The sequence below is a fragment of the Rhinolophus ferrumequinum genome, chromosome 4, assembly GCF_004115265.2.
Source record: "Rhinolophus ferrumequinum isolate MPI-CBG mRhiFer1 chromosome 4, mRhiFer1_v1.p, whole genome shotgun sequence".
In the NCBI taxonomy this organism is placed as follows: Eukaryota; Metazoa; Chordata; class Mammalia; order Chiroptera; family Rhinolophidae; genus Rhinolophus; species Rhinolophus ferrumequinum.
Window position 1 is genome coordinate 92133013 of NC_046287.1, and position 25142 is coordinate 92158154.

Consider the following 25142-nt stretch of genomic DNA (forward strand, 5'->3'; position numbering starts at 1 on the left):
AGTCAGGGCAGCCTTCCTAGGAGAGGAAATACCTAAGCGAAGTTTTAAATATTGACTGAGTCAGAAGGTGAGTAGCAGAAGATGGTTTTTAGTCATCACCAGTCTAGAACTTTTCACTTCCAGTTTTTCTAACCACTGTAGACTTTGTTTAGACCCTTTCTGAATCCCAAACCAGGAACAGCTTTGTGTTAGCAGTAAGAGAACATGATGAGGCCAGGATAACCCTTCATTTATGACTCCCTGAGAATCAGAAGGAATAGAAGGCACTCTAGGCCAATACTCTAGCTAGATAGAGTGACTGCCTTTTTATTACCGTAAGCCAATTCTACTGAGTCCCATTCTTTGTGACTGCAGCAAACAATACATAAGTTTTTTCATTAATGCAGAATAGAAGCTTGTTTAAAAAGAAAGGGACGGAGGAAGAACTAGAGGAGGGAAGAGGAGGGAAATAGGAGGAAAACTGTAGCTTCTGGGCTTCCATCTATTGATTGAACCCTCCAATTAGACATTTGCTAAGCAACAATGAAGGCCACGTATTTTCTAGACATGGTGATTCCTGTTGAAAGCACAATTCGTCCAGTGTCTAGACTAAAATCGATATTGTTCATATTAGAAATGTGTAGACAGCATATGCATTTATTAGCACCCAACAATTTAAGACTATTAGAATGGTATATTATCCTACTCTAAAAACTGAGTTTTAAAAATAACATTCACAGGTTAAAATGAATTATTTTGAATTTTGAATTGTATGTATGCCTTGGTTCTACCACTTCCTACTTCCCAGATTTTTTGCTTAGATTGTGGTTAGTTTGAGAGGAGACTGGCTGCCCTCTATCTGATTGCCACAAATGTTCCTAAGATTTCCCAGGAAATTAATAAAATGGATTAATAAATGATGATGGAGGATAGCCTCAGGCTTGTTGGCAGGCACAGGCCAGACCCTTGTCTGGTGCCCTTTGGCAAGGTTCAGCGCTGTGTCCGTCCCTACTCTACGTGTGGCAGGGGACGTCTGAGTTTACACCTGTTGCCTAAGGGTGGACAATAATTATTCACATGGAAACCTTATTAAGTAAAGCTTTTCCTGGAAACTCCAGAAGGCTGAGCCATAAAGGTGGCATTCACCTAGGCAGGGGTTCAAAGCATTGAGTAAGATATAAAGCCCTGTTTGTGGCTAAACTCCAATGACATTGAGCTGACGTAAGCCTACAGTACAGGAAATGAAGATTCAACTTCAAGGCAAAACTAATCACTGCAGTCTCTTTAACATGGAATTATTTCAGATGTCTGTTTCATGGGAGAGGGAAGGATGAAAAGTGACAACAGAGCTGTGATTCCTTACCAGGGTCAGCCCCCATCTGAAATGTTTTGATGATTATCTCCGAGAGTCAGCAATGTTTTTATAAGCAATTTAATTAATATTCCAAGAGCCACTCAAAGTCAGGTTAAAGGCTCTCTGTGAAGTTTATCTTACCTTATTAATTAAGAAACCTGTCAGCAGTTGTCATATTCTCTTGTTCAGGACCATGCAGACATAGAATGGAAATTTGCTCGAACAAAACTTTGGATGAGTTATTTTGAAGAAGGAGGTACCCTGCCTACTCCCTTCAATGTCATCCCAAGCCCCAAGTCTCTCTGGTACCTGATCAAATGGATTTGGACACACCTGTGCAAGAAAAAGATGAGAAGAAAGCCAGAAAGTTTTGGAACAATAGGGGTAAGAATACAGCATGTTAGTATTCCTTTTTATTTTAATTGTGTATTTAAATGTATTTGTGGTCCTTGTTTTTTGCATTTTTAGCTTTTTTCTTCTTACTTGTTGCATTGAACATTTTTTTGCACAACTACCATATTTAAGACACGGTCTGAGTAACTGACTTTTTCACTAAGCTATTTCCTACACTGAGGGCCATCACTGCTATTTTAATAGGATCCACACTTTACACAAGACTCTACACCCATCAGTCATTGCTTGGGGAACTAGCACATTCTCTCTTAATGTCTTAGTTTCTAGCTCTTTTCAGAGCTATCCCCTCAGGTTATTTGTGGGTTACTTACTCTTTGTTCGTTTCTCTCTCTGGGTGGAAGGGGTCTACTACATTCACCTCATAATACCTGCCATCGGCTTCTTCACAGAGCATATTGTGCTTGATAAAATTTTCTCAATTAAATGATCAAATGAATATTATCACTTGAAAACGCTGTGCCATATTCAACCACAGTGATTTGAGAATATGTTTAATTGCTCCACATTTTGCTTCTACTCCCAATCATATTAGATGCCAAGAAATTGTGCTTTTTTAAAAAAAAATTATTAGGACTCCTGAGAGCCGTGCCCCTCTTATCCTGGAAGATTATACTTCCTTTGGCAATTTCTTTCACACTGGATGGAAAACAAGAGTTCAAGCAATTCAAGCAGAAAAATACATGGACTTAGAGTTTCGTTCCAGCCAAACCACTGACATGGGACAAGTGATTTCTTCATTTCTTTCTCACTTAATTTCCTAATTTTTAAAGGTCTCATAGTGATATTTTGGGAATCAATACCCTAACATTCCTCAGTTACTTTGACCTTCTCAGAGAAATTGCTTTGGAAGTATTCTAATATGCCTTTATATTAGAATCACTAAGTAATGTTAGTTACTTAATTTAAAAAAGTCTAATTCGTTTTTAATTTTATTTAACATATTTTATGACTGCTAGTTATGCCCTAAGTGTTCCTCTTCACTCATTAACTTCATTGCCCACTAGGCATTGTTATCAGCACAAAATGGGGCTTTCTGTACCAAAAGTGGTCTTGATATTTCTGTAATCTCAATAACAATTCTAATTCTAAAGAGAATTGACTGGCATGAGAGCACAGCAAATAAAGAGGTGGTTAGGAGAAGCAAATATATTCTTTCCTGTAAGCTGTTACTCTGTAAACTTGGAGGACTAAAGTTTGGGCATATATCTGATCTTAGAAACAAAGTCAGGTTACAGTGTAGCCTTACGCTGCGATCCTCATACTCGTTTGTAGACTTTATCATTGATACTAGGAAGAGTTACATTATGTTACTCCAAATGTTTGAATTCTTTGTTAAATAAATTCAACTTATTTAAAAATATATAGTTGTAAAAAATGTAATAATTTAATAGGCAATTATTATATGTGTTCCACATGCCAGTAACTGAGCTAGGAATTGGCTCTGGGATGGGATGGGGTACAAAGCTGTAGTTTCCATCCCTGAGGGCCTTGTTTCTAATGTGGGAGATACAGATATGAGAACATATTACTACAATACTTCTTATGTAATAAATTTAACATTATAATATAGTTACATGCAAGATGCTATGAGCACAGTGTGAGAAATATGTTTTTTTTCTTTGAGAGAAACAGTAAAAGACTTCAAGGAAGCCAAACTCTGGCTTACTCCCTTCCACATCAAAATATACTTGACCTTTCCTCCATCTTACTCTTAAATTCATAACAAATGTATTTAATCCCTAAAAAGATATTAGTGAATAAAACTATGTTATTATGGTATCTGTTCATAGGAGTATTTTGATTTAAAAAGAGTTTCTGGGTCCAAAACTGAAGGCCACACACAAAAGATATCTGTCTTTCAATTTTCAATTTTAGACCATAGCAGAGGGCATCTTTGGTTTTAAGATGCCACAAAACTTGTAAGAAGATACGAGGCCCTGCTCTAATATTTTAAGAAATCCATCTGTGAGACCACCAAAATCATGGAGAACCACTCTAAGAACTTGACTTCCAACTCTCCTGCTGCCCAACCCAAGGGTACCCCCACTGTTGACGCATTGTTAAGAATATGTTACCATCATTTCTTAGATTAAAGAGCAGCTTAAGGTTCCCTTGGGCTTTTCTATTAAAGCAGTGATTCACACCTATCAGAGGGAGAGGGTAAATGGCATAAGTTAAAGAGCTTTCTTTTCTATACATTACTGGGCTCAAAAAAAAAAAATTTCTTTTTATGTCTTTATCTCTGTATTTGAATATTTTGATCCAAGCTGATCACAGAAAGATAATTCACAATTAGTTGTGACCTCAAAGCATTCCCTTTTCCTTAGCCATGTGAATGTTGTTAACCATTTGATATTTTTATGCTTTGGGAATTGATTAATGCCATATCACAAAACTCCCGAAGTGGGGACTCAGGCCCTGGGCCAAGAAGGTTCCTGGCTTCATGTAGGAAAGAATTCAAACATGAGCCCTGTCATGCAGGGAGTTATGCGGGGTCTCTGGTCCAGCTCCCCACATAAGAACACAGGACATGATGAGGCCAAAAAGGAACACCCACGGAGCCATAGATAGGGGAGTCACATCACTAAAGTCTCACTGGTGGCTGGGTTGGAGACACAGGAAGCAGGATCCACAGGATCTGCAACCTGCTGTCCGCTTCTCTGCCAACCAACCAATCCTACCTGCTTGCTACAACCCGCCTTGCTAACTGCAATCTGCTCTTGCTGGCTCAGCCACTATCTTCTTGCCAGCCCCCATTTGCTGCTAGCGTAGCCACGGCAGTTATATTAGTGGCCAATGGCTCACTGGTTACAGCTGACACCCAACTAGCCACAGCTGATGGCCATCCAATCACAGTTGATGGCCATTTACTACCCGAGTGAGCACCTTTCCATGTGAGGGTGAGAGCCTGGAAACTGCACTTCTGGCTCTGTCCCCACAAGCCCTGTCATGCGGGGTCTCAGTTCCCACTCCCCGCATAAGAACACAGGACATGGTGAGGCCAAAAAGGAACACCCATGGTGCCAGAGGTAGGGGAGTCATACCACTATATTCTCGCTGGCGGCTGGGTTGGAGATACAGGAAGCAGGAACCACATGATCTGCAATCTGTAGTCCACTTCTCTGCCAACCTTCTTGCTAGCTGCAATCTGCGCTTGCTAACCGCACTTGCTAGCCGCAATCCACCGTCCGCTTCTCTGCCAACCAACCAACCCCTTGCTAACTGCAGTCATGGCAGTTAAATCAATGGCCAATGGCTAACCTGTTACAGCTGGTGGCCAACTAATCACAGCTGATGGCCATCTACTACCCGAGTCAGCCCCTCTCCACATGAGGCTGAGCCTGGAAACTGCTCTCTGGGTCTCTGTCCCCACAAGTCCATATAGAGTTTAAAGTGAAAATAATTTTCTTTAGCAGAGAATAAGTAAGAAAAAGCCACTCCACAAACATAGTGGTGGACTCTAATCACTAGTGGAAGAGGCCCTCTCCCCCCAGTGGGCTAAGGTTTATATGTGTTTCTTGTTTCTATGGAAAATTTCTTGGTATGGGAAACTTCTGCAAAACACAAAAAGAATAGGGGCAGGTTTCCGTTTAACCTTTGTAAGGTACAGCCTGTGGCTAGTTTGTAATAAGTTTAATTACGGGAATGGCCATGATGGAATCTCTTTGCTCAGGAGGCTTCAATTGGACTGTTCTGTGTGATTGATGAACATCTGACCCAGTTCTGTTTCTGGCTGCACACAGGCAGCAGGCTTGTAATGCAACTTCCTAGTTCCTTCCGAGAAAACAGTCCTCATGCCCCTTCCCTATATTATTATGACAAACTAAATAAATACTGTGAGTCATGTCTCTTTTCTCCAGCCCCATTCCCTCTCAATCCTGCCTGTTCTCTGCCAAGCTCAGGCTTTGGGCAAGCACGAGCCTAATCAAATTCAATGCTATAAATTTACTTTTTATCTAGATTGTATTTCACAGTGAAAAGGAAATTTTATATATATATATATATATATATATATATATATATATATATATTAATTTTTATTGGGGAATATTGGGGAACAGTGTGTTTCTCCAAGGCCCATTAGCTCCAAGTTGTTGTCCTTCAATCTAATTGTAGAGGACACAGCTCAGCTCCAAGTCCAGTCGCAGTTTTCAATGTTTAGATGCAGGGGGCTCAGCCCACCATCCCATGTGGTAATTGAATTTGCAACCTTGTTGTTGAGAGTTGTTGTTGAGAGTTCCCGCTCTAACCAACTTAGCCATCTGGCCGCCCTTTTGGGGGCTCAGCTGCAGCTCATTGTCTTCAATCTAGTTGTGGAGGGCGCAGCTCACTGGCCCATGTGGGAATTGAACCGAAAAGGACATAATATTAATATTTTGTTTTGCATACTTTCAGTTGAGTTTTATCCATTTAGATTTTAAATGGAAATAAATAATATATATTATTTGTAAAGAAAAGTATGATAAATGAAAAGTAAATTAAGAAGATTGTAATATTAAAAAGAGTTAAATGAGAAAATAATGACAAAAAGTAATTTATTTTGCTGCAAATTCATTTTAGTTTGGTTAATCTCCCTGTTATTTGTGTAGACATATGAAGACAAGGAGATATACATATATCCATTAATTAAAAGGTGACATGGAAATACCAATGACAGTCACTTTGTGTAACCAAGACATAGTTTAGACTATCTCATTACACTTCAAAGAGACCTTAGAAATCATTTAGCTCAACCATTTCTTTTAAAAGATAATTTGTTTACCTAACCCAATGTTTCAGGGTCCCTTGGCAGTGACAAAGCTGGGAAAAAACCTGGGTCATTTGTTTCCCAATCTAATGTGCTTTCCATTGCCTCCTCTTGTTTCCCTGAAAAGTCTGATGAAAACTCACACAATATCTTCCATGTTGTGTGTTCATCTTTTGGGTTTCCTCATTGGAGGTAGATTTCATGCATTCTTTTAGGCATTTTCTCTAACCTTCCCACCTGTGATTCATTTACTCTTGTCACCCAGTGGCTGCCTGAATGTCACCCTCATGCTCATTCCCTGCAAAGGGTTGCCACATTAGCCTGTCTCTAGGAGCCCATCATTGGTGAGCTTATGTTGCTATTTATGACTTCTGGTAATATTAATACAGCTACCCGTGTAAACTCATTAACTCTTTTTTTTTTCCTTTAAACTTTGGACTTCTTTCTATGGATGATTAGGAGTTCTGGGTAAATTAATCTTTCATTTGGAATGCTTGATGGGAGAAAGTATAAATGAAGCAGAAATGCTTTATTGAGCAAAACATGTATTGTAGGGATCTGTTAAGAGGGATTGTGTCACACAGGCCGGCTTGCAGGGTCTCAGCTCCAACTCCCCACATAAGAACGCAGGACATGGTGAGGCCATAAAGGAACACCAATAGAGCCATAGGTAGGGGAGTCATACCGCCATACTCTCGCTGGCGGCTGGGTTGGAGACACAGGAAGCAGAAGCCACAGAATCCGCAATCCACACTCCGCCACACTCCGCGCTTGCTAGCTGTAATCTGCTCTTGCTATCTCAGCCACCATCTTCTTGCTAGCCCCCCCATTTTTGCTGCTAGAGTAGCCACAGCAGTTATGTTAGTGGCCAATGGTTCACTGGTTACAGCTGACGGCCAACTAGCCTCAGCTGATGGCCATCCAATCACAGTTGATGGCCATTTACTATCTGAGCCAGCACCTTTCCACGTGAGGCCGAGAGACTAGAAACTGCACTCCTGGCTCTGTCCCCACAGATTGTAATGGTGGCACTAAATCTTCTATTTTGAGACTTGTATCTCTGATATAATTTGATTTAAAAAATGTATTTCAGCTTGGGATTTTTTGAAAGCTTTTCTTTCTCTGCTTCCTTTCCGCCAAATGTTAATAATCCTGTTTCCTATACATTTACTATATGCAGTTTCAATGGTTTGTTTATTTCGGGCGCACAGTGCTGGCCCTGTGACTTAGGGAGAGATTTTGCATCTGTATGGGATAACCAGCTTAACTGCACCTTCCCCCACCCCAACCGACAAAGCCGAACTCAATGGAAAATTCCACTACAGGCTGAAGCAATTTACATCCTGGTTAGAAAATATAAAACTTGAGACCAAACAAAGAATCCACGCAGTAGTTTCCAGAAGACTCTGCACACCTGACCCTTCTCTTAAATCTTCCTTCTATTTTTCTACCTGACTTGTGAATGCTTTCATGGCCTGCGAGCGAGCAGCCACAACAGGAGCAAATTCATTATTGAGAAATGGTTTCTCTCTGGGAAATCATGAAAATCCTACCAAAGGGACAGCCTATTGAGAGTGCAATAATAGAATACAAAACATATTGGAGCTTTGGGGTTTTGATATTTCTCACTGTCGAATTTTTTGCTTAATTCCATTTTATCAACAAAACCCCCTTTCAGTATCAAAACACTGGTTCTCAAACTTTAATGTGTACTAGAATCATCAGGAATATCCCTGTTAACAAATATTTCCAGCTTGTAACTTTAATTGGAAACTCCTGTTGAAGAAAGCACTGGTATCTAGCTCAGCTTTTTAAACTAAAACAAAACAAACGTTTGTACTTGTTGCACGTGGGATCCAGATCACTTAATAAAAGTAGAAAGATGTTAATGCAATACATCGCCAAAGTGTTTAATTAATATGAAACATTTTTAATGCCATAGACTGGGTTTCTAAATGGAATTCTTAAGTTAATACGTCAATATGCTAAACCAAAAACTACTAGATCTTTTAACAACATCATTTAAAAAAATGATTTTTAATTCCTTCATTTAATGTTTTCCACTTTCTAGTTTTCTCTGGAGCACGTAGTGAGGAGCTCATGAGATACCATCCTTGTTAGGGTCAATTAGCCCCCCTCAGCTTTGGGAATACTCATGCTAATGAGTTGCCATAAAAATATGCTCAGTTAAGTCACGGAAAGAGAATTAGAAACTTTGAATGGGTTATCACCACCTATCATCATAAAAGAAAAATACTAATAGTACATGCCTTTCAGACTTCATTTTTAGTGATAATTTATCAGAATGTATTGTTCCTTAATCTCCATCACTTTCGGGAGGCCTAACTACAAATCTTACAGATATGTCAGTATCCATCTGTGAATAACTCTCAAGCCCTAATTTACTGCTGAAAGATTTGCTGACAGGGCCTTTTAATTAAATTTTCTTTCCCAAGTAGGGATGTAGAGGAATGAATTGCTTGATATTCTTGGTATTTCAAGAGTAAGATCATGAATATTTGGTTTGACAAGGCGTATTTTATTTCTTTTGTTTTTATATGCTTCGGAAGTGTGTTTATAGAGAACAATATGTAGATCCATCTGTAAATGAGCCAAACTGCAGTTTGTTAAAAAAGGGGTCACACCCTGGAATGGCCCCTTGCCATTTTTGCTTAGTTTTAAAAGAAGGAGAGAGCACAGCAAGCTGCATCCCTCAAGGGATTCACTGAGCAAAGCAAAGAATAAAAAAGGCATAACTCATGGGCTTAAAATTAGTGATCGACCAAAGCCGGAGTGGAAATGAGAGAAAAACGGCAATGACAATTGACTGCAGGGAACCAGCAATAGGAAGTGAGCCTGACATCCCACCGAGTGGACCTGCAGAGAACTAGAGATAAAGAGTGAGAAAAATGTCACAGCTGATTCCCCAGAGCCTTTCCTTTCAAGGCTGTAAAACCCTTCCTGCTCTAAAGCAACCTGACACTTCTGTTGAAATGCGAAGCTACCACATAGCAAACAGGAAGTTTCTCACCAGTTGGTATTTTCCTTTATCATTAGTTCAGTGATCCAAAAACTGCCATTGTCTTGTCCTTACAAATCAGGAGGAGCCTGCAAACTGAAAGTTAGCTAATAGGTGCCCTGGGCACCTGCCAAAGAATATTCTACTCATAATGCTGGGCTTCTGATATAATTTACGAAGAAAACTGCCAAATTAAAGGGCACGTCTTCCTTCAAAATATTTTTCCTAGACACCAAGTTAAGAAAGGAAGGTTCTTGATTGGCCATGTAGTCCATATCTCCTGTCTTAAACATAACTGACAACCGATCTGATTTTTTTCTTTTTTTTTTTTTTTAAAGCTGCAAAATGCAACTCCACTAAAGCCTCCGAACTCATTCATGGAGAAATTCTTTTCTAACCTAGGTCTGCCTAGTTTATTTTTAGTAAAGACAGAGAATACCTAGACATTGCAAATTACTTTATCAATCAAAATTTAACATGTGAATGGCTTGAAAAAAATTAAATGCGCATTACCCACTCAGGTAATTTTTAAAGAAATGTCCTTTATTATATTACTTTCATAAACACAAATTGGTCAGTTCTGTTCTTGGTTATTTCCAGTGACAATTATAAGTTGTAATGTTTTCCCTTATGATAGTAAATCCCTTTGAAGCTCAGCTGATCTTTACCCAACAAAAAGATTGCAAACATATGAGGTATTGTTGATGTTAGTTCTACTATTCAAATAATATTTAATAATGTCACTAAGTTCCAAAAATCATCATCATATTTATTGCAAAAGGTATATATGTTATGGGTTGAATTGTGTCCCCCCAAAAGATATGTTGAAATCCTAACCCCCAATTCTTCAAAATGTGACCTTATTTGGCAATAGGGTCGTTGCAGGAGTAATTAGTTAGGATGAGGTCATATTGCAATAGAGTCCTTATAGGAATATGACGATGTGAAGACACAGAGACACAGAGAGAACAGCATGTGAATGAAGATAGAAACAGAGAATGGAATTACGCAGCTACAGGCCAAGAAACACCGAGGATTGACAGCTACCACGAAAAGCTAGGAAGAGGAAAAGAAGGATTCTACCAAGTCTAAGAGAAAACATATCCCTGACAAAGTCTTGATTTGAGACTTCTGGTCTCTACAGGTGTGAGACAATAATTTCTGTTGTTTTAAGTCACCTGGTTTGTAGTACTTTGCATGGCAGCCCCAGGAAACTAATACAACATATACCATACATTTTGTGGGTATTAATTTTTATTAAAATAAATATGAATCCAGTATGGTAAGGATGCTGACCCTCAAATTAAGATGTGTTGGGAGAAGGAGGCAAAGTCACAGAATACATAGCAGATGTCTCTTAATGTCTTCTTGATAGAAAGAGCAAGGAGTAAAGTGAATTCTAGCCTGGGATCCTAGAACTGGCACTGCCATGAGAACATCGTGGTATTTTATTTACTCACTCAACTCTGTGGGCCTTGCTTTCCTTACTTATAAATGAGGTGATGAAACTGGAACAGCTTTCTTGTTCTAATAAATAATATGTCTGTTCTTATTGCCTATGTGTTAACTGTCAGGTATTAAAATTTAAATCCCAGCCTGTTTTCCTAGACTTTTGGTAGATCCTAGGAAGTTAGAGAATTAAATTAACTGTAGTGTTAGCCTAAGAATGCTAATTAAAAAAGAAAGAAGGTCATTTTGGGCATACCTAATAACTATATTCAAAATTTATCACTGACTTTATTGTCCATGATACTTTCTTTTCGTTCATGCTGAGATATGTGGGTTAGTGATTATATCCACTATTGCCTCTAGGCATATAATCCCCAAGTCTTCTTCTTTGGTCCTAAACTTCCCCCAAATATGTAAACTAGACAGTAGCACTTCCACCTTAATGTCCTATGTCAACATCTCCTGATAAAAGTGACCTGGCATCTTAAGATGCTTAACCAAAGAGCTGGGAGGACTATGGGTGGAGCTGGGCCCCTTGTTAACTCTCTAGTCTTTACTTCCTGATGAACTTTGTGGTAACTTCCAGGAGAAGGATGCAAATAAAGGGGGAAGCCATGTTGGTCTCGGCCCTTTTTTTTCCATGTGGACGGCCGGTTGGAACACCAGCCTGTGAGTGTGCATGTGCACACTCCTTGGTGGCTTTGTTTCTTTTTTTTTTTTTTTCTTTTCCCGAATAAACCGTTCTTTTGGTGGATTTTCTGAAGTTATTTTTTTGCCGGTTGACACTCCAAAATTGAATTCTTTTATTATTTTTTTAATAGCACCAACATCTCAGCAGCCAGGCTAAAAATCTTTGTCATCATGCTCCCACCCTCGCGTCAAAGCCCCCTGGCTTGTCTTTCCCCCTCAACATTTTCTTTCCCCTGCAACTCTTACTGTCCCTTCCTGTCTATTCACACTGCTATCATTTTATCTGACAGCCGTAATGTAACTTTACCCTTCAGTTACATTATGGTAATAGCATCCCAGTTAACATCTTCAGCTACTGATTATCTCACATATACCTTTCCTACCTAATGCTGCTGCCAGATGACTACAAAAGTTAAATTTTCATCACATCACTCAATTAGTCGGAAACTCCAGGTGCCTACCCACCACGGAATTCACTGTGCCAGCTAAGATTCTCTATAGAGAACCCATTCTAACTTTCTTACATAATATAATCTATATACTCTTATTATCAGAGCACATTGCAACTGGACTGGAAGTCACCTTAACATGTATCTTACTCTCTCCGGCGAGCATATTTGCTCACCCTGTTCCAATCTTCTAGAACACCTGTGCGTCTCTGCCGGTCAAAGTCCTATAATTCTTTCACATCCTATCTGAAATCACGTTCCCTGTTTGAAGGCTGTTGCTGATTCTTTCCTTAGTCCAATGGTATGTCTTTCTTCCCTGTATTCAAATAACATTCTTAATAGCACTTCCCATATTTTCTTTTGTATTTTGCCTTCATCTATAGACATATGCGTTCTTGGTATTCCATTAACAGACTGACTATAAGCCATTTAAGGGCAAAAAGTATGTCTTACTCATTTCTGGTTTCTTGCAGCCCACTTGCAGTCACTCGTTAAATCTGTCTTAAATCGGTCCTTCAAACTAAGTTTCATGATATAGAAACCCACTAAGCAAAATTCACAGGGGTCATAGCAAAAATCCAATATCATGCAGAGATGTTCATAAAACTTTAGGGACCCTCCAAAAGATGACTGACTAGCATTACAGACCTATCAGATGGGTTAAAAACCGGTACACTGATACCACCAAATGCATAAGGATGTGAAACAATGGGAACCCTCATACATTGCTGGTGGGAGTGCAAAATAGTGCAACCACTGGGGAAGCCAGTTTGATGGTTTCTTACAAAATTGAATATAATCTTACCATACAATCCAACAATCATACTCCTTGATATTTACTGAAAACAGTTGAAAACGTATGTCTACAAACATCTTGCACAAGGATGCACACGGCAGCTTTACTCATAATTACCAAAACTTGGAAGACACCAATATGTCCTTCAGTAAGTGAATGGATAAATAAACTGTGGTACATCCAGACAAAGGAATAGTATTCAGCACTAAAAAGAAATGAGCTATCAAGGCATGAAAAAACCATGGAGGAACCTTAAATGAACATTAATAAGTGAAAGAAGCCAATCTGAAAAGACTACATACTATATGATTCCATTTATATGACATTCTGGAAAAAGGCAAAATTATGGAGACAGCGGTTGATAGAGGTTGTGATGGAAGAAGGGATAAATAAGCTGAGAACAGATTTTTAGGGCAGTGAAAATACTCTTTATGAGACCATAAGGATCATATCATTACAGTAAACATTTGTCCAAACCCATTAACTTATATATCACTGAGCGAAACATAAAGTAAATCATGGACTTTGAGTGATTACAATGTGTCAATGGAGGTTCCTTAGTTGTAGCAAATGCACCTCTTCAGCAGGGATGTTAACATTGAGGGAGCCCATGTTTGTGTGGCATTGGAGATGTACGGGAAATCTCTCTGTACCTTCTCCTCAATTTTGCTCTGAAACTTAAATTGCTCTAAAAAAATGAAGTCTAATGAAACAAAAATAACTGCCTACGGAAGTGTGTTACATCTCTGTATTTCCTAGAACCAGCCCCTCACCCTATTACTTAAATATAAATTCCTTACGTCCTACCTCCAGCTCTGTAGCTAAAGAAAATTCTCTCCTCAAGCATGACATGCCATGCTAATCACACAAAGAGAGACAATCGCATCTAAGTACATTCTTTTACTTCTCAAGGTAATCCTGATACCTGTCAAACTATCCACAGGTTGTTTTGATTCAAGAATATTTTTTAAAAACTGTTAAATCATACTAATCTGGAAAAACAAATGAAAAGATGATGGGAACTAATATTAGAGAGATATTATGTCATTTAATCTCCAAAATCACCCAGTGAGTTTATTCTCATCTTGCAAAATAAAAAATGGGGAAGAGAGAGGGCCTCAGAGATAAGTTCCTTGTTCCTGCTCAGTCAGCTTCAAACCCACTTTTGACCCCTAAGTCCAGGTTCCCAACATCACACAACCCTACCTCCCAGAAAGTAAAAGAAGTAGAAAACAGGTACTCATAATAGTGATGGTCAATCAGACAAGATCAATTCTCTGGTGTTAACCAGAGGAGAGATTAAATAGATACCAGGGATATCTGAGCTACATAATTTAGTGGTCATAATTTGGTTAATTTATTTCATTCATTTTTATTTCAATATTCAGAAGATGGTTAACTTCATTTTTATTTTCCTAGGATATTGAAGTTAAGTTGGCTGATACAATCTCGCAAGACTAAAAATAGTTTTGTAGTATAGTCATGTAAGTTGGAAAGAAATTGATGGGCAAAAATAATTGACTATATTAACCTAGTCTTATCCTGGGATAAAGATATTGAAAATTCCTGAAAGTTATCATAGTAAACTTTGTCTCTGTTCCCTCTTTCTGTCAGAATACTTTTTCCTTTTTAAAAAAAAAATTTCCCTAGAAAAATAAACCTGCAATTTTTTAAAGTGTGATCTTTGATCTTTCCATATTTGTGTTAAAATTTAAAAATTTGTATGTAAGTAAGTTACTGCTGAAGGAGAGAGAGAGTTGTGCTCTTTTTAATAATAAAATACACGATGATATTTTCATTTATTACTCATAATTTTCTGATTCTGTCATCCTTAGTTTTAATTTTACAGTAAGGAAATTTAAAGTGACTTCATGACTTCAAACTGCTCTTCGCTGACCAATTTTACTGGCTTTTTAAAGACTAAAATAGAATGGTGAAATGCCATAGAACCCCAAAATAATAAAAATTGAGTCGACTAAATCCTATGTTAAATTCAGAGTTTCTATCTATTTAAATTATGGAACATGGATCTCTTATACAATATTTATAGTGATAGTGTTAAAGAAGTAAATATACAGCTTGCTTTAATATTTGTGTTCACTTGCGGTAAATTTAAGATCTGGAAGATTTGTTTCCTTCTATAAGTGTTTTTGTTTTGGATTTAACTTAGCTCTGTCTCAAAAAGAGTCATATACCTCCATCTGGTGGCCCAGTACAAAATATTTTTTCAAGGTTTTAATTTTGTATTGTTTCAAATTTCCCAGTTTTTAAATTAATACCATAATCATGTTGAAAATTTGTTGCTTAAGGTTCATATTATAGTAAACAGTGTTCAAATAATTAGTGGACTTTAGGAAGTTAAGCATTGTCTCATCTGTTCCTCAAAGTCACTAATAATGATGAAACACAAATCTATTCTCGTGGCCACTGAAAATGCCATCTTCCCCTATTCCCCTAAGGAGAAAAAAGAGTTTCTTTTAAATTGTTTGTTTTTTTCCCCAATATCATTTCTCAATGATGAATGTACAGCTCTTTCCAAAATTCCATTTCATCAGCCTATGATTAAGTATTTAGTAAGAAACAAGATCAAAAGACATTAAACCCAAGCTATTTTATTTATTTTGTTTTCTCACAATTTACCAAATTCACCCCTTTATTACAGAATGTGTTTATTTTAGATTATTTTCAAAAGTTTTCTTCTTTAAGAATCAATACTGATATTTATTGAACATCCATAAAATTGGAATTATGATAACTTTTTTCTAACATCTTTAGAATAGTTATGAAATCAGCAAATATATAATTTTAGTGTTATTTATTATTTAATATATAATGCATTTTTTTTTCAGTCATTAAAACATCCTCTCTCTTCATTCTGCACTCCAAAATCACTGTTCTATGCTAATCTTAGCTCTGCTCCCCAACCATTCTGATCTCTTCAAAATGATAGCTGGGACTCACACTTATTTTTTTAAATGATAAAATCATGAACCCTATGTTAGAACAGAATCTTTTATTTTTTTGTTAAATTCAAACTTCTAATTTAATTAAAACAGCAATCCCCTCTTAATAAACATTGATTGAAATTAGTGTTGGGGTATTTATTGACTAAAAATGTTTTTGATTACATGTTGCATATCGTGGCTAAACTCTTAATCTTGCTATGTTGATATTTATGAAGACCTTTATATTATTATAACACTAGCTTTTTAGTCTATCAAATTTGTATTTTTATTGAATATTTCTTTTATTTTTTTTTTTATTTGATATGTCCCATCTGTGTCTCTTAGCATCATTTAAAGTGATTTGGGGCACGTATCAACTATAATTACATAATTCTTCATCATAATTCTTATATTAGAAAAACAACATTTCCACCATTGTTAACTTATTCTACATATCAAATGCCATACAGATTGTAATCTTGCACTTTGTTGCTTTGGTTCACTCATTTTTTTGATTCATGCAAAACAGTCTCTAGCTACTGTCCACTGTCTAATAAATATCCCACTTGGAAAAAATGAGGAAGAAGTATGCTTGATTAAAAGAACAAATAACTTATTTTCCAGAAGAGTCATACATCAATGTAACTGGAAAGTAAACATTCTTTTTCTTTTCAGAGGCGAGCTGCTGATAATTTAAGAAGACATCACCAGTATCAAGTAAGTCATTCTTCTATTGTATCTTGAAATTTGTATTAAAATTCAAGTACAGTCCCCTCTTCAGAACTGACTCAAGAAATAATTCATATTTATGCACTGAATATCAATTCTGTTGTTTCAAAATGCCTCAGGAAGTTATGAGGAATCTGGTGAAGCGATATGTTGCCGCGATGATTAGAGATGCCAAAACTGAAGAGGGCCTGACTGAAGAGAACTTTAAGGTAACCATTTTCATTTTAGTGTTGAAAACACCAAAAGGCAGGTTCTATAAGTACATGCAACCCGAAACAGAATATTTGAAATCAAAGCTGGAAGCTCAGCTGTGTGTTCCAACAAGACTGTGTGTCTTCTGATTTTTAAATTAAAGCCCTATTGAATTATCAAAAAAAAAAAAAGTGGTGACATTTCTTCTTAAAATACATTGTTTTCAAACATACTTAATCTGAAATGTCAAGGGGATTTATTTGGAGGCAGAGAAAATCCTAGGGCCCTGTAGCATTCTGACTTGCTGATCCCAGCAGCAGTCTCCTGAGTGAGCTCTAGTTTCGAAATTTCAATCTAATATCTAATCCTGAAACATTAAGTAACCTACGTGCTAAAAACAACAACAAAACCTGTCTTCGTGCTCTGCACAACTTTGGTAGCAGGAATTTAAGGTTTGAGCTTAATTGTAACTTATAAACTTAGTCTTTCTCCCTGAGTGTTTTTTGTTTGTTTGGTTGGTTTTGTTATTTTTTAATTCTCGCAGAGGAGGTAGTGTGTATAAAAATACCTCTGTTATTCTGCATGAGTTTTTAGAGATTTTGGAAGAATGATTAAAATCAGTAAGATCTTATAGGCAAATACAAACAAAAATCCCACAGGAGACTTTTAACAGAGAAAAGCAGCAAGTTTGACAAAGAACAAAGATAAGCGGGCAATTCAGTAAGAAAGTAGATAAATTGCAAAACTTAACGCACAGATTGAAAGTTGGCTAGAATCCATAATGTTCTTGGCAGACACAAAATCCAAATTTTGGAGTTGAATGATTCATGGTGCTTTGGGAGATAAATTAGAGGCAGGAGACGACCCCAAAGGCCACCATCAGGTCAGACTGAGAATTCAGATATCCAAAAAGAGAAGAAAAAAGGATGACTCTCAGGAATGCTGTCTGACTTGACACATTTTGCAGGACGAAGTGGCTGACCCAAGGGTTAGGGTAAAATCAACTCCAATGTGTTAAACAATGGAAAGTACTGCCGACTCTAGGAAAGGTAGACTCCACTTTAATTATTTTGTTATAGATGTCCCTTTGGACAGCTAATTGTGCCTTGTTAAAAATCTTTACAAAATGCATCCCTGAGAGAGTGTGATGTGACTTGAAAGCAGATGAATATTGGAAGAGGAAGTATTTGAAACTTTAGTCCCCCCAAAAAAACAATATATTTAACTACACAGTTGTGGAAAAGAAAACCCTTCATGTTCCTTTTCACATCAACCTTAGGAAGTCTCTTTATTACCTCATAATGCCACAAATGCCAGGAAAAAACCTGAAATTCTAGATAGAACCACTGGAATCTAGCTCTTTAAAATGAGTGAAAACACATCAGACCCATATATATGAAATGCGTAAATGACATTTCCTAATGTTTATTTAAGTCACAAACTAATTTCATCATTTTAAATTTCATTTAGGAACTAAAGCAAGACATTTCTAGTTTCCGCTTTGAAGTCCTGGGGTTACTGAGAGGCTGCAAACTCTCTGCAGTCCAGTCGGCTCAGGCCGCGAAGGACTCTCCCAATTCGGCAGACTCCGATGAAAAGAGTGATAACGAAGGTAGCAGCAAAGACAAGAAGAAGAACTTCAGCCTTTTCGATTTAACCACTCTGATTCACCCGCGATCAGCAGCAATTGCCGCAGAAAGACACAGCATAAGCAATGGCTCCGCCCTGGTGGTACAGGAGCCCCCGCGGGAGAAGCAGAGAAAAGTGAATTTTGTGACCGATATCAAAAACTTCGGGTTATTTCATAGACGATCAAAACAAAACGCCTCCGAGCCAAATGCAAATCAGATCTTCTCTGTTTCAGAAGATGTTGCTCGTCATCAGGCTGAAGGACCCCTGGAGAAAAATATTCAACTGGAATCTCGAGGACTAGCTTCCCGGGGTGACCTGAGCATCCCAGGTCTCAGTGAACAGTGCGTATTAGTAGACCATCGGGAAAGGAATACGGACAGCCTGGGTTTACAGGTCAGCAAGAGAATGTGTTCGTTCAAGTCAGAAAAGGTGGCGGTGGAGGACACTGTTCCAATAATACCAAAGGAGGAGCACGGAAAGGAAGAGGACTCCAGCATAGGCTATGATGTCACCCTCCCAGACTCAGCTACCCATGACGATTATGTGACCACAAGATTGTGATACTTGAAGGAGGAAGCGTTTATCCTACGTATATATATTTTCCATTGGGGGGAGATGTTTAAAAGTAAATTAGCAAATGCTAACTTACACTTTATAGCATTTATCCACTGTGGCATAATAACGTGTAACATGTTTAAATAAGGCAGAGGCTATCAAAAATCCTTGTTTTGGACCCTGCTTTTGCTTTCACAATTTGTTTTACAATTTTTGTTGTTGTTGTTGTTAATAAATAAATACACCTTGTATTCTTGTACTGTTGCAATAACCCACAGGAAATTTTTAGCTATCTTTTTCAATTAAAACAAATGCAATTACTTCATGTGGTAGTTGACTCCTATAATAGATATTTTTATATGCGAACATCAATGTAGCTGAATTATTAGAGCTTTTTATAAATTTTTAGGGTCTCTAGAGATGGGTACTCATTAAGAACATTTCACTTAGCCCTACAGTTTAGCTTTAAACGACAAATATTAGCAAACTATTTCTTAAAAACATATAAATAATTATAGTACGCAATTAAAGCAAGCAAGCCTTCTTTTCATGGAGTCATGATCAAACTTTTCCTTAAAAATGAAAGTCAAGTATACCTTGTCGAGTTTTAGTTTGGGCAGTTTTTCCTTTCAGAAAGTAAGTTTTTCTAATAAATTTTAATGGTTGATGATTTTTAATGCTTTGTCAGAAAAAGGTTTACTTCAAGTTGTTTTTTTTTTAATGGCCCTTTTCAGGTTCAACTGCTGATCAGTATAAATACCATGTTTCCCCGAAAATAAGACCTAGCCAGACAATCAGCTTTAATGCATCTTTTGGAGCAAAAATTAATATGAGACCTGGTATTTATCATATTATGTTATGTTACATTATATTATATTATATTACATTACATTATATTATATTATTATTCCCGTCTCATATTATGTAAAATAAGACCTGGTCTCATATTAATTTTTGCTCCAAAAGACAGATTCGAGCTAATGGTCCAGCTAGGTCTTATTTTTGGGGAAACACAGTATGGGGCTTTATGAATAATGGAATTTCAAAAAGGTGGAAAAAGTTCTCATTGCCACAAAGGAATCACAATAAATTAGAATAATTTAAGCACCTCAAACAAAGCAAAGTGATTGCATGCTTATAATACCCAGCTGATATTTAATTCATTCTAACAATCTTAAGTCTAAGCAAAATTAAATTCTATTTTCAATTAGTGTGATATTGTTGTCAATTCAAAAGAATTACAAAAACCTAGTAGTTTCCTCTTCTTTCCCACAGGGACTGCTATATAGTTATTTAAAATTAAAATTACCCCAAAATAATTATTAATCTTAGCAGTGGATATAGAAATATAGTTTTCCCCAGAAGGACAACATTCTTAATTGCTTGTTTCTTCTGTAGTTTTCGAAGTAATTTAGCATATATTACACTCCTTCACTGAACTACTAAGAAGAAAATGTTTTCACCTGATATAAAACAGGGACTGGCAACTTTTAAAGTTTAAACTGTATAACTTGTGTCTAAGCCACCATGGAAACAGAAGTTTCCTCATTAAATGCAATTCGCCTTTATTTCAAATTAATAGAAAAATGCTGAGTTCATTTTATTTCAGAAATTACCTCCATGGAATAGACAAATTCTGTGTTTTCCCGAAAATAAGACCTAGACGGACAATCAGCTCTAATGCGTCTTTTGGAACAAAAATTAATATAAGACCAAGTCTTATTTTACTAAAATATAAGACCAGGTTTTATATAAGACCGGGTCTTATTTTAATTTTTGCTCCAAAGACGCATTAGAGCTGATTATCTGACTAGATCTTATTTTCAGGGAAACACTGTTGTATTTGATTTAGCATTAACCAAAAACTCCACAGTATTACAAAACCCAGTTTCTGATATTCATACATCAAAAATAAGGAATAACAGCAGTAACAATGCCAGCCACTGTTTTATGTGCTTTGTAGGTATTAGCACATATGTGCTGCTCATAATGATACTTTGAGGTAGCTACTATTCCTACCTCCACTTGATCGATGCAGAAACTCAGGCAAGTACTAACTAGGTAGGCGAAGGTTCACAATAAGTGATGGAGCTATGAGGTGTTGTCCTTCAGAGCCATGCCCTAACCACTGCACTGCACTGCCTCTCAGAACATAAACAGACCAAGCAAAAATATGCACATAATAACTCTGGAATTTAGTTGAATGAAGGATTATCTAGTCCCATGACTTTTGGTTACTATTTTCACTTGTGAAACGCTATGTTTTGAGAGAGAAGGAGTTTAGTAAACTCCATAAATGTGTGTCCCTTCTTGTAAGGCAAGAAGAATGTGCAAAATTAAAGATGTAACACATTTGATTCTTTAGACTCAATTACAGTGTGGGGACAGAGCCCCAGAGAGCAGTTTCCAGGCTCTCAGCCTCACGTGGAAAGGCTCGGGTAGTAGATGGCCGTCGGCTGTGGCTAGTTGACCGTCAGCTGTAGCTGGTTAGCCAATTGGCCACTGATATAACTGCCGCGGCTGCGTTGGGGAGTCAGTTGGTTGGCAGAAAAGCGGACAGCAGTTCGCACGTCCTATGAATCCAGCCTCCAGTGAGACTATAGTGGTATGACTCCCCTACATATGGCTCCGTGGGTGTTCCTTTTTGGCCTAGCCACATCCTGCATTCTTATGTGGGGAGCGGGAACAGAGACCCCGCAGGCCACCCCAAATGACATACAGTACAGAAGTTAGATTTTTAAAAACATATTTGTTATAGAATATCAAAATTCAACTTGAAATATTAGATTTTAGTTTTCGGAAAATCCATGGGCATTGATATACTGCTCATTCCTAAATCTGGTTTTGTCCTGTGGATTTAGGAATGGGCCCAGTAGGTTTGGAGCAAACAATAAGCCTAATGAATGTTCTTGTTGCTTCAAGCACACCGTTACCTCAAGTATTATTATATATTACGACGCAAAATAAGCACTGGGGGTAGTGAAATACCCAAATTGTTCTAAGTCAGACATACAGTAGTAGGCGAATTGTAGGCTTATTCTCAATACTTGGAGTATTTTCCAATGATTCCATTTTAGCTCTCTCTGATTTTTGTTTTTGGTTTTGTTCCCCAAAGTAAAAATCATATACATCACAATTATACATACTCTACCAGAATTTAATTTCAAATTTTCTCTGTTCCTTTGAATAACAACAAAAATAAGGGAAACCAAAAAAAAAGAAAATTCTTAGCGGCTTGTTTATATCCAGGGTTAGGATGCTGATATTTTACAGGTGAACATGGTGATCATAGAGGGATTTACTCGTATTTAGAACCAGTAACACCTTTCTTTTCAGTTTCTGGAAATGATGGTTTCTAACAACTCTCAGAAGTCACTGACATATGCATTTATGAATGTAAACAAAGTTTTGCATATTGTTAGTCCCATGTGTTCTAAAATTAAATATTCTAAATATGTAGTGATGTTAGGTAGCATTAAGGAAGATGAATAGGGGAAACATAAGAAAACATAAAACAATAGCAGGATTGCAAGTAAAGAGACAATGTTTTTTGAGGTCTTTAAATGAGTAATTTGGAGTTTCTGTCCATTTCTATTCCTAGCAACAAAAAAGTTCCTAAACACCGAAGACAGGTTTGACATCACACCTTCATTTGTATAAATAATGTTCTTGTGTTTCACACCCTCTTGGTCTTCTTGTTGCTCACCTTTATTTATTTATTTATTTTTGCCAGATTGGGTGGAAAAATGTTTAGAAAATTTAGTTTAACTTTAATAAAATTCGGTTAAATTCACAGCACTTCATTTATCATCAATATATTTTGAAAAACCTATTTATAAGAAAGAATGCTATAAAGATGTACCTCACCATTCGTGACAGATGTATTCTTGAAAATATTTGTGTAAATAACTGTATATTAACTTTAGTAGGGAAACTGGCTATGTAAAAGGGAGAAAAAAAGATTAAAAAAAGAAAGGTAGTAAATTATTTTGTAAAATGATGAATTATTTTTCAAAGTGATGATCATCCTCAAAATGTTAACTGTTTCATAAGCTGGATATTTGTACATTAAATTTTCTTAAATTAGATATTATATTTACTGGCCGGCAATTAAAACACTGCAAAATCATGCTCACTTTTTTGCCTTGACCGGGATAGCACCTTAACAATTTTAGTAATCAAATACACAAAGCCAAATGATGAAATTTCTTGAGTAACTGTTGGGGTGTAAAGAAAAAAACTGATGTAGAGTTAAGGGTAGTAAACTTATAGTATTCTCAAAGAAGCACCCATTTTCCAACCAAAGAGTGTATAAAAATACACTCTTCCAATATTCAATAATCTAATAATTCTAGGATTTAGTTGAGTGAATAAATAAAATTATTTCTTCAGTTTAGCTTTATTATATCTTTTTACTTGTCTTACATTCTCCAAAATTCAGACCTCACAGGAATCATAAAATTTTGAAATTTAATATATCTGGCAGTCTCCTTAAATTTAAACTCAAAAATGTTATTTCACAACATACTACAATGCATTTTGTTTATGTAGTGTTATCATGTGACAAAAGAAAAATTATAAACTAATTTTGGAGAAACTCATCCTCAGGGCATTTATGGAAGTTATCCAAACATACCCAGCTACTCAGCGGTTGGACTGGATATTAAAGAAAAAATTTTCCATCTAGATATTCAGATGTCTGAGACGTTAGGTCATAAATATCTTGGCAAATGAATTTTTAATCTTGTAGAATTTTATCTTCTTTTCTCTCTCCTTCCATAGAAAATATTTATAGTTATTCAAAGTTTTCCACAGCTAAAAATCAGAATTGGTATCATATTACTTATTTTCCCCTATAAAATCGTGTTCACAGATTTTTTAAAAACTGGTTTCTTATCCTTTTTTAAAAAACACTTCATTATTTTCACTTGAACGGTAGATTTTGTGATAATTCTTTACGCACAGTGGTAATAATAAAATGTGTCAAATAATATAAGGCTTCTCAACTGAAAAATGATAGAGCTGGAAAATATGAAGCTGAACCAAGATTGAGACCGGACCAGATATGGCTGTGCTGTCACTGAGCTGAAAAATTGTGAAGCTGTCTCTGCCAGTGAAACACACCAGTAACAAAACCATCAGTTTTCTTCAGAGCTGCACTGTCCAATAAATATGGTAGTTACTCTCCGCATGTGGCTACTAAGCACTTGAAATATGGCTCTTAATGTAAAACACACACTGGATTTCAAAGACCAAATGTGAAAACATGTAAAATATCTCATCTCTTACGGTGATTGTATGTTCAAATGATAGTATTTTAGATGCATTGGGTTAAAATATACTAATTAGTTTCATGTATCTTTTTTACTTTTTAATGTAGCTACTAGAAATTTAAAAATATATCTTGGCTTGCATTTGTAACTAGCAGTGCATTTCTATGGACAGTGGAGCTCTGGAGCATCCCTATTTGTTTCACTCAATTCATGTATTTCCATCTTTTTATTTCATAGGTAAAACTTACATCTTCAACCGCCCCAAAAATATTGATGTAGCTCAACGATAATTTGCTATCTCTTGTCGATTCCCAACTTCTTAATGGAATCACTATTGACAAGTCCCTGTTTTTCACGTTTTCTTTGCCTCTGCAAATATAGATATGTATGCATAGATTTAGGTTATAGTTTTTAATTGTTTTTATCAAGAATGGGATTATATTATACCCATAACTCAGTGCCTTATTTGTTTTTCATATAATGGAATATCATGGAAGCCTTCTTTAGAGTCACTTTATATAGCAGAGCTGTTTGAATCTATTCAAAGAAATACTTTCATTCGTTGTTTTAGCTACTGAAATATATTCATATGCTGTTCTTAAAACCACTGTGGAAGAGCTGCTTATTGGACAAAACATGAGGTTTTGAGGAGTAGTTGAGACAAGATGTTTCTGAAAGACAAATAAGCTCATTTCTCTCCTGTTTACAATCCTGCAGAGCTCTCTATTTTCCTTGTGATTAAGTGCAGATTCCATAGCATAAGCTTTCTAAAGTGACCTCCGGCATGTGATACCGGCATCATTTCTCAGCATCATTCTTTCAAACACACTAAACTTCAGCCATTCTGGAGTCCTTTTATCTATTTAAGACAATATTTCCCTTTCCCCAACATTTGCAGATACTGTTTCTCCAGGCTTGG

The 25142-nt window shown here is 36.7% G+C and overlaps 1 protein-coding gene across 1 annotated transcript in view; it reads left to right on the forward strand.

Annotated features, from left to right (window-relative positions):
- Positions 1-19096, forward strand: part of TRPC4 (transient receptor potential cation channel subfamily C member 4) — a 212872-nt gene extending 193776 nt beyond the window's left edge. The window contains exons 8-11 of the mRNA XM_033103825.1: positions 1523-1717; positions 16518-16559; positions 16691-16780; positions 18234-19096. Coding sequence (XP_032959716.1) covers positions 1523-1717; positions 16518-16559; positions 16691-16780; positions 18234-18956 — 1050 coding nt within the window. The 3' untranslated portion in view covers positions 18957-19096. The remainder of the gene's footprint in view (positions 1-1522; positions 1718-16517; positions 16560-16690; positions 16781-18233) is intronic.
- Positions 19097-25142: the final 6046 nt, after the last annotated feature.